General features: G+C 39.2%; 1 protein-coding gene and 1 long non-coding RNA gene across 2 annotated transcripts in view; both read left to right on the top strand.

Annotated features, from left to right (window-relative positions):
- Nucleotides 1-5,084: 5,084 nt before the first annotated feature.
- Nucleotides 5,085-6,267, top strand: LOC135222349 (uncharacterized). Its single transcript, XM_064260434.1, has 2 exons — nucleotides 5,085-5,592; nucleotides 5,813-6,267. The coding sequence occupies exons 1-2, from the start codon at nucleotides 5,085-5,087 to the stop codon at nucleotides 6,265-6,267; spliced, it is 963 nt and encodes a 320-aa protein (XP_064116504.1).
- Nucleotides 6,268-11,288: 5,021 nt separating this feature from the next.
- LOC135221668 (uncharacterized) overlaps nucleotides 11,289-17,024 on the top strand; it is a 133,515-nt gene continuing 127,779 nt past the window's right edge. The window contains exon 1 of the long non-coding RNA XR_010316061.1: nucleotides 11,289-11,478. This is a non-coding gene — a long non-coding RNA (uncharacterized LOC135221668). The remainder of the gene's footprint in view (nucleotides 11,479-17,024) is intronic.

Here is a 17,024-nt window from a genome sequence, read left to right as displayed (position 1 = left end):
GCTTAGCCGCTGACCCTGTTTCCGTTCGAAGTGTTTATTGTTTGATGTTTATTGCTGCTGACTCTGTTTCCGTTCGACGTGTTTATTGTTTTGGGTTATGTCTGTTGACTCTTGCTTTGTTCAGTTTGTAACAGTTCTGCGCTCCGACCCAGATATTCAATGCTCGCGATCTCTTGGGTTAAGGAATTTTCTTGTTTAGATACGGTTTTAACAATAGGCACGGATGTTTCTATATCTTTTAGTCTAATTAATGGTTCTTTGCAGTATGGTGCGGGATTGCGGGATAATGCGTCAGCTATGATATTTGCTTTCCCACGGTAGATATCTTATCTTGGCTCCAAAGACCTGAATGATCATTTGTCACCGAGTTGTTCTTTGGACTGTGATTAAAGCCTTTGAAAAACTCGGTAAAGGACTCATGTTCAGTAAGGACTTTATCAGGATAGCCATAGATTATGAACTTAAAATGTACTAGTGAGTTAAAGATACCTAGCCCTTCCTTGCCTATTACTGCATAGTTTACTTCAGAGGGCTTTAGTTTACGTGAATAAAAAGCTATAGGGAAGAACTGTTTATCATATTACTGAAGTAGTATCCCTCTTACCCCTTGGTCTGAGGCGTCTGTTGCAATAAAAAAAAATTCCTTATTTAAATCAGGGATTTTTAAGTTAGGTAAGCTGCATTTTCCGCTTTTAAGATATCGAACGCCTGTTGATGCTTTTCAGACCATAATAAATCTACGCTCTTCTTCGTAAGATCTGTTAAAGGAGCTGTCATGATTGAAGAGTTACATATTTACATACGATTGTAATACCCACTACAGCGCAAAAGTGCTGTATCCCCTTTTACGTTAATAGGTACCGGAAGTTATGAATAGCCGACACCTTACCTTGGACTACTTTAAGACCTTGACTAGACACATAAAACCTAGATAAACATGTTCGGTTTTTTAAAACTCACATTTAGATATTTTACTCTGAGATTATTTGTCTTTGTCTCTGTAGCACTAGCTCTAATTTATGTGAATGTACTTCTAAGGTATTAGAAAAGATTATAAGACCAACCAATAGGCATGTAGGGTATCCCCTAAAAGTCTCCAAACACTATATTGTTAATGAATTGGGCGCAACGTAAGCCGGAGGCATACGTAAAAATTGATAATGTCCCCTGAGTGTGCTGAAAACGGTGTATGAGGTACAATCACTTAGGTAATGGTATCTGGTAAAAGCTTTTAAGTAAGTCCAAGTTGGTGAAAAAAAAAAAAATTTATTCTAACCTAACAGAGATAAGATGTCGTCGGTACATGGCACTGGAAACTATCGGGAGTCGTTTCCTTGTTTAAGCGTCAGAAATCTACGCAGATACGCCAAGTCCGATCTTTTATGGCATGACATTTGAGGGAAAAATTATATGGGCTTATTTGATTTCCTAATGACTCCTATTACTAACTTTTTTCAACTTCGTCATTTATCTCTATTTTGAAATTTCATTGAGAATCTATACGAAGGTACGTAAATAGCTTTATGTTTGTCCTTAAACCGTGTTTTGTGTTAAGTTACATCCGTTTTTTTTTTCCAGAGATCACTCGCCAGTGGAGAAGCTTCCTGGTATTCAGGTAAAAGATAAAAAAAATTTCTGCTGAATCACCTGCTTGAATGACTTTCTGCTGAATCACCTGCTTGAATGACTTTACGGATATTACTTTAGATAGATTATCAGAGAGATTCATCCACGACTGGTTGGGCGTGATTAAAAATTAGCAACAATAAAAAATGCGATATTTATAACTTCGTATCCACGATATGTATACTTTTAGGGCTTTGTTCGCGGAAATCGTTATATTTCAGAGTGTCGGGAAGGATTAAAATTTCATTTCCCAGCAAAGTCTTTTTACACGCACTAAGACTTTCGAGGGTGCATGCTTCTCGAGATTTTGCGTGCAAAGTGCGACTGCGGTTGTGGGAGAATTCTGTTGGGTCATTTGAACAATGTTACGATTTATGAGACAAATGTATAGTTCCTTTATATAAGTTATTATTTGATTAACTGTCTCATTTTTGTTCAAACGGATTTTAATATGTTTGAAGGTTTATAGGATTTCCCTTTGATAAACACGCCTTATTTTGCAGGATGTAAGATAATATTTTGTATACCCCTAGATGGATCTTACAATTACTCTAGATACAGATCAATGGTTTTTTATAACTATAGAGGTATCTGTAAGCGCTCGCTTATCCGGACTTCTCATTAGGGAAGTTCGAACAACAGGACGCGGTGGAGTCCGTAAATACAGGATAATACGTGTACTAATGAAATAAATCAAGATATTCTAATTTTTACGGCGCGTACAGTCGGGCTTAATCCACCACTACTTATAATAACTTATGTATTAAAAAAAAACGAAAACCTGCTCTGATTACTTTATACGGTCGTGTGATGCATAGGGAAATTCCTTTTTAATTTTAAAAAGGTATTTGGGATGTATGATCCAACATCGCTTTTTCCCCACTCTGCTAGAGTCGCTTATTGTGTGGAATTTGCTTTGCTTTGAACACTTTTGCAGTTTTTTGACTGACCTTGACCGCTTGACTAGGTGACACAGTCACCGAGTTTGCTTGTTTAATTCTGAACGGGCTACTGTTTCTATTTCTTTTGTAATAATTAGGATCCTTCTCTTTATTACCATCGGCAACATATTGTGTGTTTTTAGCATTATGTTGCTGGTTACGTATAAAGCAATGAATGACGAACTATTAGGAACTGAGCGATTACTAATAAGACAAGTTATCACTACTGCATTCCATATTAACTGTTTGTACTTCATTCTTTGCTAAAATTTGAAATAGTGAGGGATCCTGGTCAGCGCATTTAGCCTGATGAAAGTTTTTTACAGACATGTTATTCCTTGCAATCCAGCCATATTTTTAAAGTTAAGTTGAGTCATTGAGGTTCGATATTTTATATAACTCAAAAAAACTCAAGGCTAAAACTGCGATCGGGACTTGCAAAGGAGCATTTATTGTCATGACCCGAAATAGTGTTACCTCTAATTTATCTAGATTTGTACGGGTGTTCCACTTGTTTTTGTGTGTTTTCTAATCACTACGGTGCTTAACGACCCTATCCATGCATCTGTATAAATACAGACGTCCACTGCGTAAACGCATATTCACTGTTTAATATGATTTGTTACGTAAGGGATTAATAATCACCCAAAATGATAAAATTAACATAGTATATGATTATGATATTTCAGTAGAACTTCTGGAAACAGACACTCAAAGATAAAAACTCGCAGTAGCGAAATCTCAATGATGTAGATAATTTCTGTAAAAAAGTAAGATTAAGAATGTCTCGTAACTTCAGCCACAGGAATAACGAAATTCGACCTGTAAAGGAAACACTCAAAGTTACTCCAAATGAATAAAAATTGTACTTAGCTTGCTTTTGTGGGAAGTCACGGTGTTCCGATAACGACACACGGCCTTGGTCCTCCTTCTCTATTTAGCGTATGACCTGGTTTTGGCGTTGAGTTTCCCCCGTGCGAGTTGTTTCGATGATTCGAGCCCTTGAAAGATCCGATGCTGCAGACGCGTTCGGTTTGTTTCTTGCAGTGCCGGAAACGCTCACTAACGATGTTTTCTTGAATGATTCTAATGAGAGACGAAGCTTCCGTTGCCGTAGGAAAAGGACACGTCGGTTTTGTTTCTTGAAGTTATTCACTAACGATGATACTAAGTTGCTTGACGAATCTTGTTGTTTTCTGAAGTCGCTCACTAACGATGATACTATGTTGCTTGAAGAATCTGCTGCTTCCGTCGTCGTTGACTTCTTATGATACATAATTTATTATTCTGGTTTTTTCTTCGTAGGACGTTGTAGAGTTCTTCTGGTACGCTGGCCACCAATATTAGGGCTTGTGCCTTGTATGATAAGGCGCCCTATGAGGTAATGTTAGACTAGCGATAATCTTACGCTAAGTCGGTTGGTATTGCACTTCCATCTTCAATGGAGTGTCTGGGGGTTTGTAGATCACTTACGAAGTCGGTATTATCTTGTTGTTTATTACGACGATGTGTTAAACTCATGGTGAGGAGGTTCTTGTAGAAAACACTAAGTATAAAAATAGATATATTCTTGAAGTTTTACATGCTGAAGATCAGATATGATTGTACAAGTCTTCTATGACGATAGCTTGATCACTTCTGCCAATGATGATGGCTAATCCTATTCCTCTACATGATAAAGCTTAGGTAAAGAGGTACAGGTCTTCTAATGACGATAGCTAACTCTCTTCTGCCGTCTACCATCTCTGTTACAAGTTATGAAGGAACAGACAGTAGTTCGAACATATGAACATACATACAATGACATAGTTTCATACGAACACACAATCAAATGAGACACGCTACAGATCACGTAGGCGGTAGTTGTCTCAAGCAGGGAGCTTGGACTGTTTCAAAACAAATGAATGACCACAGATGACGGCATGTCAACTTAGCCTACATACTTATTGTATACGTCATCTTTAGCGTCTCTAGTCTGATCACATTCCTGCAAGCAATCTTTTATATATATGGACTAACATTCCATATTTTTATTATGTAAACACTTACACATTCACTACTTTAGCTATCACGACATTGCTATCAAGATAGGTGTAGCCAGCAACCTGTTCTTAAGAGCTTTACGAATTTGTTCCCCAGATTTCCTGGAAAAAGAATTTGAACTAATTCGTAAGCAACTTTCGTCTTTAAAGTATCCTGACCATATAATTGAGAGAGCAATTCACAAAGCAAACTGTTATAAAATTGTTTTGTTCTTTTGCTCTTTCATACCTCATGCTGAACTGTTTGTCTGGTGATCTTTTCATACTTTGTTTACTTACCTGGAGGGACAGTCAGAGCAATGCACCAAGTAATTCCCTTTTCTTTTGTATTTCCTTTTGTTTATTTCTTTTGTATCTATTTGATTTCATTAGATTTACTTTGGGGATCTTATATAGTTTGTAGTTTAAGTTGAATAAAGCTTGGATAGCAGCAGACAAGGCTTTTAATGTCACAACAATTTATTCAACTTAAACTATGGAGAAACTATTGAAGCCTACCCGTCTGGATCTGGACCCCAGCTCCCCTTCTGCAGCAAAGGAATGGCAGTGTTGGCACAAGATGTTTTCCAACTTTATTCAAGAATGTGGTGAAATGGCTCCAAATAAACTAAGGACACTCGTGAACTATGTCAGTCCTAATGTGTATGAATACATTGAGGAGTGTGTGATTTATGATACTGCCATTTCCACTTTGGAAAAGTTATATATTAAGGCACCTAATGAAATATTCACCTGGCATTTACTTGCTACTCGCCAACAAAATACAGGAGAAACTTTGGATGAGTTTTTGAGAGAATTGCGTAAATTACGCAAGGACTGTAATTTAAAGGCAGTTAGTGCAGAACAGTACAGAGAAGAGCTGATCAGGGATGCTTTTATAAATGGCCTAGCCTCACCTATGATTTGGCAGCGTCTCCTTGAAAATAAAACTCTAGACTTACAGGCAGCTTACGACCAGGCTTGCTCTTTAGACCTTGCGCAATGTAATGCTAGTTTTTACAGTCACATGCTTCCTCATGTTGGGCATACTGCTGCTGTGGTTACCCTGATCGTGCTCTTATTGCAGATGATCATGTGAAGAGTGGACCAACTTCTGAGAGCTGTGAGGTAACTGCTGGAAATCAAGTGTTAGCAGCTACTCTGACCATGAAGAGAAAGTGCTTTTTTGTGGAGGTCCCTATCATATTCATGCACACTGTCCAGCTCAGGATTCCATTTGCAATAAATGTGGCAGGAAGGGGCATTTTGCAAAAGCGTGCCTCTCCAAACAATCTGCATATGGAGGCAAATCTACAGCAGCTACAGTATTTGATCCCTCACAGTCATCTGTTTTTGCGGCTGACGCTGGGACCACTTTTCCTCAGAGCCTCTATCGGGCAGCTACCACAACAACAATCAATGGAAGGAAGTTGATAGTCCTTGTCGACTCATGCAGCGATGACAGTTATATAGATGCAGATGTAGCATGGAAATTGAAGCTGCCAATACATCCCACCGATAAAGGCGTCCCTTTAGCACAGAAATCTTTGCATACAAACTCTCCAGGTTATGTCAATGTGGACTTGACTCTTCATCTTAATGGAGAAACTTATCCATCCATGCATCTTGCAGTAATGAAGGATTTATGTTTTGGAGTATTACTTGGTCAGGACTTCTAAGAACAGCATCAGAAAGTGACTATTGAATATGGTGGACCGAAACCTGCACTCAACTTATCTGGTGCTAACTCCTACTGTTCATTGGCAGCTGCTGCTGTGGATGAGCCTTCTATCTTCCAGATTTTGTTACCTAATTGTAAGCCTATTGTCACCAAATCAAGACTACTGTAAAGATGACAAAGAATTCATTGAAGCGGAGACTAGTCATCTCTTAGCTGAATGTGTTATTGAGGATAACATATCACCATGGAGAGCTCAAGTTGTGGTGGTTAAGATCCCTTAAATCGACATAAGAAAAGGATGTGTGTTGATTATTCCCAAACTATCAACCTGTATAAAGAACTGGATGCTTATCCATTACCTTGGATTGACACCATGGTTAATGAACTCTCAACATATAGAGTATTTTCGACTTTTTACTTGAAAAGCGCTTACCACCAAATCCCACTAAAGGAATCGGACAAGGAGTATACAGCTTTTGAAGCCAACGGACGCCTGTACCAGTTCTGTAGAGTACCTTTTGGAGTTACCAATGGAGTAGCAGTCTTTCAACGAACTATTGATAAGTTGGTGAAAGAAGAAAACCTACAAGGTGCTTTCCCATATTTGGATAATATCACTATTGCTGGACACACTCAAGAACAACATGATCAGAATGTGCAGCACTTTCTTGAGGTCATCAACAAGAGGAACCTAACTCTCAATGCTACTAAAACTATTAAATCTGTGCGTACCATTAACATTCTTGGCTACTGTGTGGGGAATGGTGTTATAAAGCCTGACATGGAAAGACTCCGGCCTCTACAAGAACTACCACCTCCCACTAGTCAAGGATCTTTAAAGAGGGCAATGGGTATGTTTGCTTATTATGCTAAATGGATACAGAATTTTTCTTGCTAGGATTCAACCGCTGGCAAGAGTAAAGAAATTTCCTTTAAATGAAGAAGCTTTGCAGGCTTTTGAACTACTCAAAAAGGAATTTGAAGAAGCAACGCTACACTCTGTGGATGAAAATTTGCCTTTTGAGGTCAAATGTGATGCCTCTGAAGTAGCAGTCTCGGCAGTACTCAACCAGAGTGGCAGGCCTGTGACCTTCATGTCTAGGACTTTACAAGGAAGTGAAGTGCACTACCACATCAAAGAAAAGGACTCCATGGCTATTGTGGAAGCTGTATGTAAGTGGAATCATTTCCTTGCTAGACAGCACTTTGATCTCGTTACAGACCAACGTTCAGTGGCCTTCATGTTCGATAACAGGAAACGCACTAAAGTTAAGAATAATAAGATCCAGGGATGGCGGATGGAACTCGCAGCCTTCAGTTATACAGTACATTATTGCCCCGGAAAAGAGAATGTGGTTCCTGATGCCTTCACCCGAGCTTTTTGCAGTTTTGTGGTTTCCATGTCATCTACCCTCACTGAACTACATGGGAATCTGTGCCATCCAGGAGTGACGTGACTCGCTTATTGCACTTTGTGCGATCGAAAAATCTTCCCTTTCCCACTGAGGACGTTAAAGTCTGTGCTTCCTGCAGGATATGGGCCGAGTTGAAACCGAGGTTCTAGAAACTCCAAGAAGGAACACTCCTCAAGGTGACACAACCAATGGAGAGATTAAGCATTGACTTTAAGGGACCAGTTCCGACAGCCTCACGCAACCCCTATCTACTTATTGTGGTTGATGAATATTCTCGTTTTCCTTTCACTTTTCCGTGTCCCAACATGAACACAACTACAGTGACTAAGTGCTTAGAACAAATATTCAGCCTGTGTGGGATGCCTCATTCATGTCCAGGGAGCTCAAAACCTATCTCGCACAGAAGGGAGTTGCAACAAGTTGAACTACCCCTTTTCACCCAATCAGTAATGGGCAAGTGGAGCAGCTCAACAGTACTCTATGGAAGTCAATCCAACTGGCACTCGGGTCCCGAAATCTTCCCGATCAGCACTGGGAATTAGTACTCACTGATGTAATACATTCACTTACATTCCTTCTGTCGACAGCAACTAATGTCACACCCCACGAACGGTTTTTTGGATTTCCGCGCCGCTCATCCTCTGGGAGCTCTCTGCCTTCATGGCTTATGTTGTCAGGACCGGTATTACTGAGGAGGTTTGTCAGAACAAGTAAAAATGAACCCCTGGTGGATGAAGTTGAACTATTAGATGCTAACCCAACTTATGCTAACATTAGATACCCCAGCGGACGAGAGTCAACAGTTTCCATACGTGACTTGGCCCCATGCCCTAGGGACTATTCTGTTGCTGAAAGTCAAGAACTACTTTCTGTTCCATTGTCATCAGAGGCCGTACAATCTCACTTTCCAGTGTCACCCACAACAACCCATCAAGAGTTCCCGGAGGCATGGAACTTCACCCAGAAGCTGAGATTGGAACAGAGGCTGCATTGCCTACAGTACGGAGATCAACCCGGGTGTCAAGAGCTCCAGACCGATACGGATGGGATTGATTACTTATGAAGTGATGTAACCAATTTTATATCTAGAGGGGAAGAATGTTATAAAATTGTTTTGTTCTTTTGCTCTTTCATACCTCATGCTGAACTGTTTGTCTGGTGATCTTTTCATACTTTGTTTACTTACCTGATGGAGGGACAGTCCGAGCAAGTAATTCCCTTTTCTTTTGTATTTCCTTTTGTTTATTTCTTTTGTATCTAATTGATTTAATTAGATTTACTTTGAGGATCTTATATAGTTTGCATTACACTTATTATGGGGTAATTGCTAATTTGTATTCATGGTTGTTTCAGGTAGTAATCTACTGAAGTTTAAGTTGAATAAAGCTTGGATAGCAGCAGACAAGCCTTTTAATGTCACAACACAAGCATAATTTTCTACCGACCTCCTCAAGACAAGAGACACACCCAACAATAAAATCAAAATTCCACACCTAGACACGATTAAGACAGTGTCTCAGACCCTCAGAAAATCTAACCCTTTTGCATTTACCTACCCAAACACCTTAGCTAAATCCTTGATTAACGTCCAACAAAAGACATCCCCCAAGGACACTGGGGTTTATGAAATCTCATGCCAGGACTGTGATCAATCTTACATCGGATTTACAGGAAAATCACTTCCCCAGAGATTAATACAGCACAAATGGTCAGTTAGGTATGGACAACAGAACTCAGCTATTTTCAAACATATAAATGAATATAATCATAGAATAAACTGGAATTTGTCACATATAATTTATAGCAGCAACTGCCGGTACAAGAGTCAAATGATGGAATCGGCTTTAATAAATGAGAGGCAGGTAATGAACATCTCTCAGAAAGGAGCAAGGGATTCAGATGTGATCGACAAGATTTTCATTCAACCAACGCTTAAGAGGATTAAAGGAAGATTATCAGCGGGGGTGACCTAAATTGGCTTACCTGTGGATGGACCTCTTGGTATAAATACCACCTTTTCTGTAAACTTTTCTCATTCATCTACCTGAAGAGAGAGACAGCAGTCTCTGAAATGCCTATAGTATTTTTCTCTCTATATTTTGGTGTTTTTATGGGCTCCTTTTATTATATAGATATTAGATATATATGTATATATATACCATATATATATATATATACTATATTATTATATATTATTATTATATATATATATATATATATATATCATATCTATATAGTATATATATATATAATATATATATATATATATATATATATATATATATATATATATATATATTTGTGTGTGTGTGTGTGTGTGTGTGTGTAGGGCTGATGCCTTTGTATAATAAAGCACCCTGTGAGGTTATTTAGACCTGCGATAATTTATGCTAAGGTCGGTTTGTTATGACTCTCCATCCTCATTGGAGTGTCTTGGATTTCAATGATAATTTCTAAGTCAGTATCTTCTTTGGGTATGAAGGCGGAGATGTTTCAAACTCATGATGATAATTTCTAAGTTCTCAGTATCTTCTTTCCGATGTGAGGTTCTAATGTCGAAACAGTGTACGAAAATATCTGTATTCTTGCTAAGTCTACATTGTGAAGATCAGATAAAAATGTACAGGTCTGCCAATGATGCTGGCTAATTCAAGTCTGACTACAATCTGGTTTACAAATCATAAAGTGAGCAGACAGTAGCTCGAACATACGAACATACACACAGATGACATAGATTACAAGTCATGTAGGCTGCCTGTGTTATAGGTCACTGTGGTGGTCTCAAGCAGGAAGCTTTGACAACCGTTTACAAAACAATAGATTTGATGACCACAGATGACGGCAAACCAGACACTGACTGATACAACATGTCATCTTAGCCTACTTTATCTTATCTGGTCTGACCACTTTCCTGCAAGCAAACTGGTTGACCTCTTGGGTCACTGGTTTTAATTAATCATAATTTTAGTTTTTAAATATGGAATAACAGTCCATATTTTTTTATATAATATGTAACACACACACACACACACACACACACACACACACACACACACACACACATATATATATATATAATATATATATCTATATATATTATAATATATACTATATATATATATATAATACTTCATTACATGGTGTTTGATAATATGGAAGTTTTCTGCACGTTTGTTTTTTCTATGACACCGTCTCTCTTCAGGGGAATCAACATACTTATTATTATTATTATAAAAATAAAAATGGCCATGTCAAAAACACAGGTAGAAGCTGTTATGACATTTCAGTCAAAATCAAATCATTAATCAACTCTAGAACAAATACTAGATACTGTAGCTCCAGAGATATAAAAACAGAAAAGAATGCGTACAAGAGATAAGTAAGAACTTAAGCAATCAAGAACACATTAATACTGCATATGGGAAAATCAGAAGGAAATATAAATCATTGCAGTTGTCTTGTTAACAAATTAAAAAAGAAATTGGAAATAATTCTCTGTTATAAAGTAGACGAAATAGTTACCAAAAATAAGAAAACCAGAAGTCCAATTATAGGTAACTATAGGAGCCAAATGGCAAGTTGAACACAGAGTCGACCTCGGTGATCGGCGGCAAAGTCGGTTTTCCCGAACTCGTAGCCTAGTCTAATTCAGCATTATTTCTGCTAGTCAAACTGCTAATTGTGTAGCATACTAAATGGTAGTATTTTATCCAAGTTAACAATTTTGGTGAAGTTACCTCTCTGACATGGTTGTGCCTGAGAGAGATTTTCTTACAAAATTACGCAAAGTAAAGGTAGGCTATACCTATGACATTTTTCAGATAAAGGTGATTTCCAGTTCCACAAAAATATTACTTAGGCCTACCTAGGTATAAGGCACTGTGTGCTTTCGTAAATTAGATGCCATAACCACACGTTATTTTCAGATCCAGAGCATAACAACTTATAGATCACAGACTTTAGGTCACAGCTAGTACTACTACTAGGTAGCCTAGTATACTGGTTGCCGACCATTACTAGGTAGCCTAGTAGGACTGACAGACCATTAGTTTTTGCGATTCCCTTACTCGCTTTGCCGACGTTAGTGAGAAACCGGTGTTTTGAATGTATAGGGTATTACCATAGAAAAAAAATGTTCAGCCCTAGTAATTGTGAAAATTAAAATTAATTAATTAAATTACATTAAGCAGTAGGGTTAATTAACCAATAGGCTAGTCAAAACTGTGAAGATAGCAAGACCAGTTTATAGGGATAAGTAGGATGCTCACACGTTAGCCTTGCCTAACCTATATGATACCAGGTGTATGTGTTCAAGGGTTATGTACAGTGGCGCTCAAATCTCATGCTACATGGTTCTTTTTGTATTGTCCAGATTCTCAGACTCAATGTGATGATACCAAGTAGTGCTATTTTTTATTTGTAATGTCATACATGTCGAAAAGTTTTCAAATTCACAGCTAGCCCTATTTTCCTTGTGGTTAAATGGTATTTCTACAGAAGCAATCCGCGGTGGCTTAGACTATGGCAATTGACTGATTCCTATGTTATTTGAGTTACTGTACAAGATTTAAAAGTAATATCCATTTGGCCGGCTGTAACTAAGCAGTAATTGACCTTTGAAAGTTACATAATAGCCGCACCAAACTCAAAGGTATATTAAAGTTTAGTTCCAACCAAACGAAAAAAATATTCCTTCCAACCCTTGTAAAGCAACTAAAATAACATAGAAAATGTCAATTGCCATAGTCTAAGTCACCGAAGAACGGTCCTATAGGAAGGTACCAAGTATTCGTTACGGTGAAGGAAATGTAAACACAGCCGCCATGTTTAAATTCCCCAACCACCACGGAGCCATATGTTCACTAAGGAGGGGGGGGTAACGCACAGGGGGTGGGCGGGGTAATGTGGAAGGTACGAGTTGTCTTAGCAGCACCCCACTGAATAGTAACATACCTTGACGCAACTTTCGGCGAAAGCTTAACACTCACTTTCTTAAAACATAATAATTAAGAATAATGTTTGGACCTTACCTTAAAGGGGTGGAGGGTACAAAGCAGCAGCTGCTTTTAAGAATGCGTGGATTAGATTAGATTAGATTATAAAATTTTTGGCTCATAGCCAAGCGCATATATATCTTAAGAATAAAAAAGTCAATGTCGCACAAACAAACATACACAGAACCGATCAAACATACAAATCATTCGTTCATAAAAACCAAACAAGAAACCTAAAACAATTAAGAGAAAATTAAAATTCATAAAAAAGACCAATATTTTTTTAAAATGTCATAATTTGCTCTGCCTGAGCACATTCACCTAAAATATCGGCAAGAGTCTTATTTGCCAGCAAACCAGCTCTACGTTTGTTTTCAAAATGTGGGCACTCCACCAAAATATGCACCACAGTCAAATCCACATGACAGGTGGAACAGCGAGGAACCTGCCTATCCGCTCCACTCGTCATTAGATACCCGTGAGTATATTTAGTGTGGCCAATACGTAATCTAGCTAAAACTATCTCAGACCTTCTATCCATCCGGCTATGAGGCCAAGGATGAACAGAAGGCCTAATCGACTTTAATTTGAGGTTATTATCTAAAGTAGACCAGTGGGCCTGCCACTGGTCTCTACAATAAAATCGAATGGTACTTTTAAAATCGGATACAGGGACGCCCATGTTGGAAATGTGCCTAAGCCTAGTTGCAGCCTTAGCAGCAGCGTCGGCTCGCTCATTCCCAACAATTCCAACATGGGACGGAGCCCAACAAAACCTAACAGAAAATCCTCTTCTATTAATTAAAAGATAAAACCAATCTTGTACTTCTTGCACTAAAGGGTTGCAAGAGACTAGGCTTTTAAGAGAAGATAAAACACTCAAAGAGTCGGTAAAAATGGTAAAAACCTTGTTAGTACAAGAACTATAAAAAATATATATTTAAGAGCAGTCAAAACTGCCAGCAGTTCAGCTGTAAAAACAGAGGAATTAGATGGAAGCTTCTTTTTAATAATATTATCACTAGTCACTACAGAGCAACCAACACCATGCGTGGAGGCGGGTCTTGGGTTCCTCAAAATGCAGCTTGAAATAAGCAACAGCCAAGTACCCGACGAAGTTATACATTCTCCTCCCGTATCTTGGAGTCGACTGAATGGGGGCAAAAGACCTGCTTTCTCAGGAGGCTGTGGTCCTGGCAAAAACCGATTAGTCGATCATAATTACCTGAGTAAAAGGCAGAAAAATCTTTGTAACTCATGTAACAATTGTTACATGAAGTTGGCAAAAGAGTTCCTGGTGAGGGGCTGGGGCGAGCGTGAAGTAGATGCAGCAGTGGATGTCATGGCGGCAGATTCAACAGTGTTGGAGTTCTACAGTTAGGAGGTGGCAGGAGGCCAGACCGTAGAAAACAGGGTAGGAGAGGTGGGGTGGAGTAGTAAAAATGCTTTGATGCTATTGGTTGAGGCAGGGTGGGGCTGAGGTAAATGAACAAGCACTTAACAAGATAAGTTGGCAATGTTAAGGGTAATAAAAGTAAATGGGTAGTTAAGGAACTAAATGTAAATGTGGGATGGGTTCAGAATATGAAATAATACAAATACATATATAACGGGCCCAGGAGGGGGTTGGATTTAAGTCCTGGGTGGTAAATGTGTAATAGGGCCTATAGTTGTTTTAATAAATACAAAAGACCGAATTAAACATAGGTTAGCATATAACAAAACTAATTAAACTTGTAGGGGATGTTGCCTGACCAGGGGTGGGGTTGGGCCTGCTGTAACCCCCCTTAAAGAACCAAACCAACCTAACATAACCTAACCTAGCAGGGGATGTAACTTTACCTAGTAGGGAACTTAACCTAACCTAGTAAGGAATGTAACCTAACCTAGTAGGGAATATTGCCTGACCAGGGGGCTTCGCCCCCCGTACCCCCCCTTAAAGGCCAAACCTAACCTAGTAAGGAATGTAACCTAACCTAACCTAACCTAGTAGGGAACATTGCCTGACCAGGGGGCTTCGCCCCCCCCGTATCCCCCTTAAAGGCCTACCTAACCTAGTAAGGAACGTAACCTAACCTAACCTAGTAGGGAAATACTAGGCCTAACGGTAACTAGTAAGGAATGAACCTAACACCAACCAAACCTAACCTAACCTAGTAGGGAATATTGCCTGACCAGGGGGGCTTCGCTCCCCCGTACCCCCCCCTTAAAGGCCTAACCTAACCTAGTAAGGAATGTAACCTAACCTAGTAGGGAACATTGCCTGACCAGGGGGGCTTCGCCCCCCCCGTACCCCCCCTTACAGGCCTAACCTAACCTATGTAACGGAACGTAACCTAACCTAACCTAGTAGGGAAATTACTAGGTCTAACCGTAACCTAGGTAAGGAATGTAACCCTTAACCAACCTAACCTAACAACCTAACCTAGTAGGGGAAATATTGCCTGACCAGGGGGGCTTCGCCCCCCCGTACCCCCCTTAAAGGACTAACCTAACCTAGTAAGGAATGTAACCTAACCAACCTAACCTAACCTAGTAGGGAACATTGCCTGACCAGGGGGGCTTAGCCCCCCCGTACCCCCCTTAAAGGCCTAACCTAACCTAGTAAGGAACGTAACCTAACCTAACCTAGTTGGGAAATACTAGGCCTAACGTAACCTAGTAAGGAATGTAACCTAACCAACCTAACCTAACCTAACCTAGTAGGGAATATTGCCTGACCAGGGGGGGCTTCCGCCCCCCCCGTACCCCCCCCTTAAAGGCCTAACCTAACCTAGTAAGGAATGTAACCTAACCAACCTAATCTAGCCTAGTAGGGAACATTGCCTGACCAGGGGGCTTCGCCCCCCCGTAACCCCCCTTAAAGGCCTAACCTAACCTAGTAAGGAACGTAACCTAACCTAACCTAGTAGGGAAATACTAGGCTTAACGTAACCTAGTAAGGAATGTAACGTAACCTAACCTAGTAGGGAATATTGCCTGACCAGGGGGGCTTTGCCCCCTGTACCCCCCCCTTAAAGGCCTAACCTAACCTGGTAAGGAATGTAACCTAACCAAACCTAACGTAGTAGGTAACCAAGTAGGGAATGTAACCTAACCAAAGCCAACCCCCCCCCCCCCCCGTCCCCCCCCGTATCCACCCTTGAAGAACTAACCAACCTAGCCTAACCGGGTAACCCCCTTCAAGGAAGTAAAACTAGTAGGTAAACCAACATATAACAAACTAAACCTAAGGGTATGTTGCCTAACCGGGGGAGGGGATTCGGCCCCCAGTAGGTAAAATGACATATAAACCTAACTGTGATGGGTGTGCAAGTGTTGTAAAATGTTAAAAGTAACCATACATAACTGCATAATAGTAAGGAAGTTGGAAGGGAGGTGTAAATTGTAATGTCTGTAAAACTGTATAATGGAATATATTTAAATGTAGGTTTTATAATAATAATGGCAAACTATATATTTATATGTTATATATTTAAATGTAGGTTTTATAATAATAATGGCAAACTTTAATCTTGGTATTGGTATCGGTGAGAAATGCATTGTAAATGGTGTAACGTAAAGAGCCAGTCGTGAATACTGGAAAAGGGAGGGATTGACTTGTGTATAAATGATATAGGGAGTGTCTATGTAATATGCAACGAAATGTGCAATTTCACGTAACAGGTAGGTAGGTAGGTAGGTATCGAAACGTCCTAAAACTGAGTTCTATATCAACACGTAGGCATTTTTAGGTGTCTGTCCTCAATTATAACATAATATTTCAAGTTATATATGGTGAAATGATTAGGTGGGGATATTTCAAAACAGTTATTATACAAATACTATGGAAAAGGGAAAAGGAATAAACACTAGAATTCACATAACATGTTTAATAAACAAATTAGGTAAATGCTTTTATGTAACTCAACGTATGGTTACCAGCCAGGGTTCCCAGATGACACCACTACCAACCAGCCAAAGTCTACCATGAAACCAGCCAAAATCCCGCCAAATGGAAATCCAAACCAACCCAAATAACCGGCAAATATATGTGCGTTATATTTATCTTTATAAATGCATATTTTTTTATCATATATATGCTTGTATAGCGGCATCATAGTTTTAGTTAGATAATATAAACTAATATAAGAATACAGGAAAAAAAAACGAGAATGAATTGAAATTTTGAAATGAGGCTCGTTCTCTGAGAATCCGGCAGCCTGTTTTGTGGTCATCTGGTGTATGTGTGATTTTTATTTTAATTCCATCTACATATTTTGCTTAAATGTTACCAAGTTTTTACTGAAAACCTATTCAAATTCCCCAGATTTTCCTGAAAACCTTCAAAAATTCCCAATCTGGGG

This window comes from Macrobrachium nipponense, chromosome 3, assembly GCF_015104395.2.
Source record: "Macrobrachium nipponense isolate FS-2020 chromosome 3, ASM1510439v2, whole genome shotgun sequence".
NCBI lineage: Eukaryota > Metazoa > Arthropoda > Malacostraca > Decapoda > Palaemonidae > Macrobrachium > Macrobrachium nipponense.
The sequence above is the reverse complement of the archived record's forward strand: the minus strand, read 5'-3'. Positions and strand labels throughout refer to the sequence as shown.

Coding starts and splice junctions, on each gene's coding strand:
- LOC135222349 (XM_064260434.1), top strand. CDS start 5,085: ATGGAGAAACTATTGAAGCCTACCCGTCTGGATCTGGACCCCAGCTCC. Junction 5,593..5,812: donor CTCTTTAGACCTTGCGCAAT/GTAATGCTAGTT, acceptor CACACTGTCCAG/CTCAGGATTCCATTTGCAAT.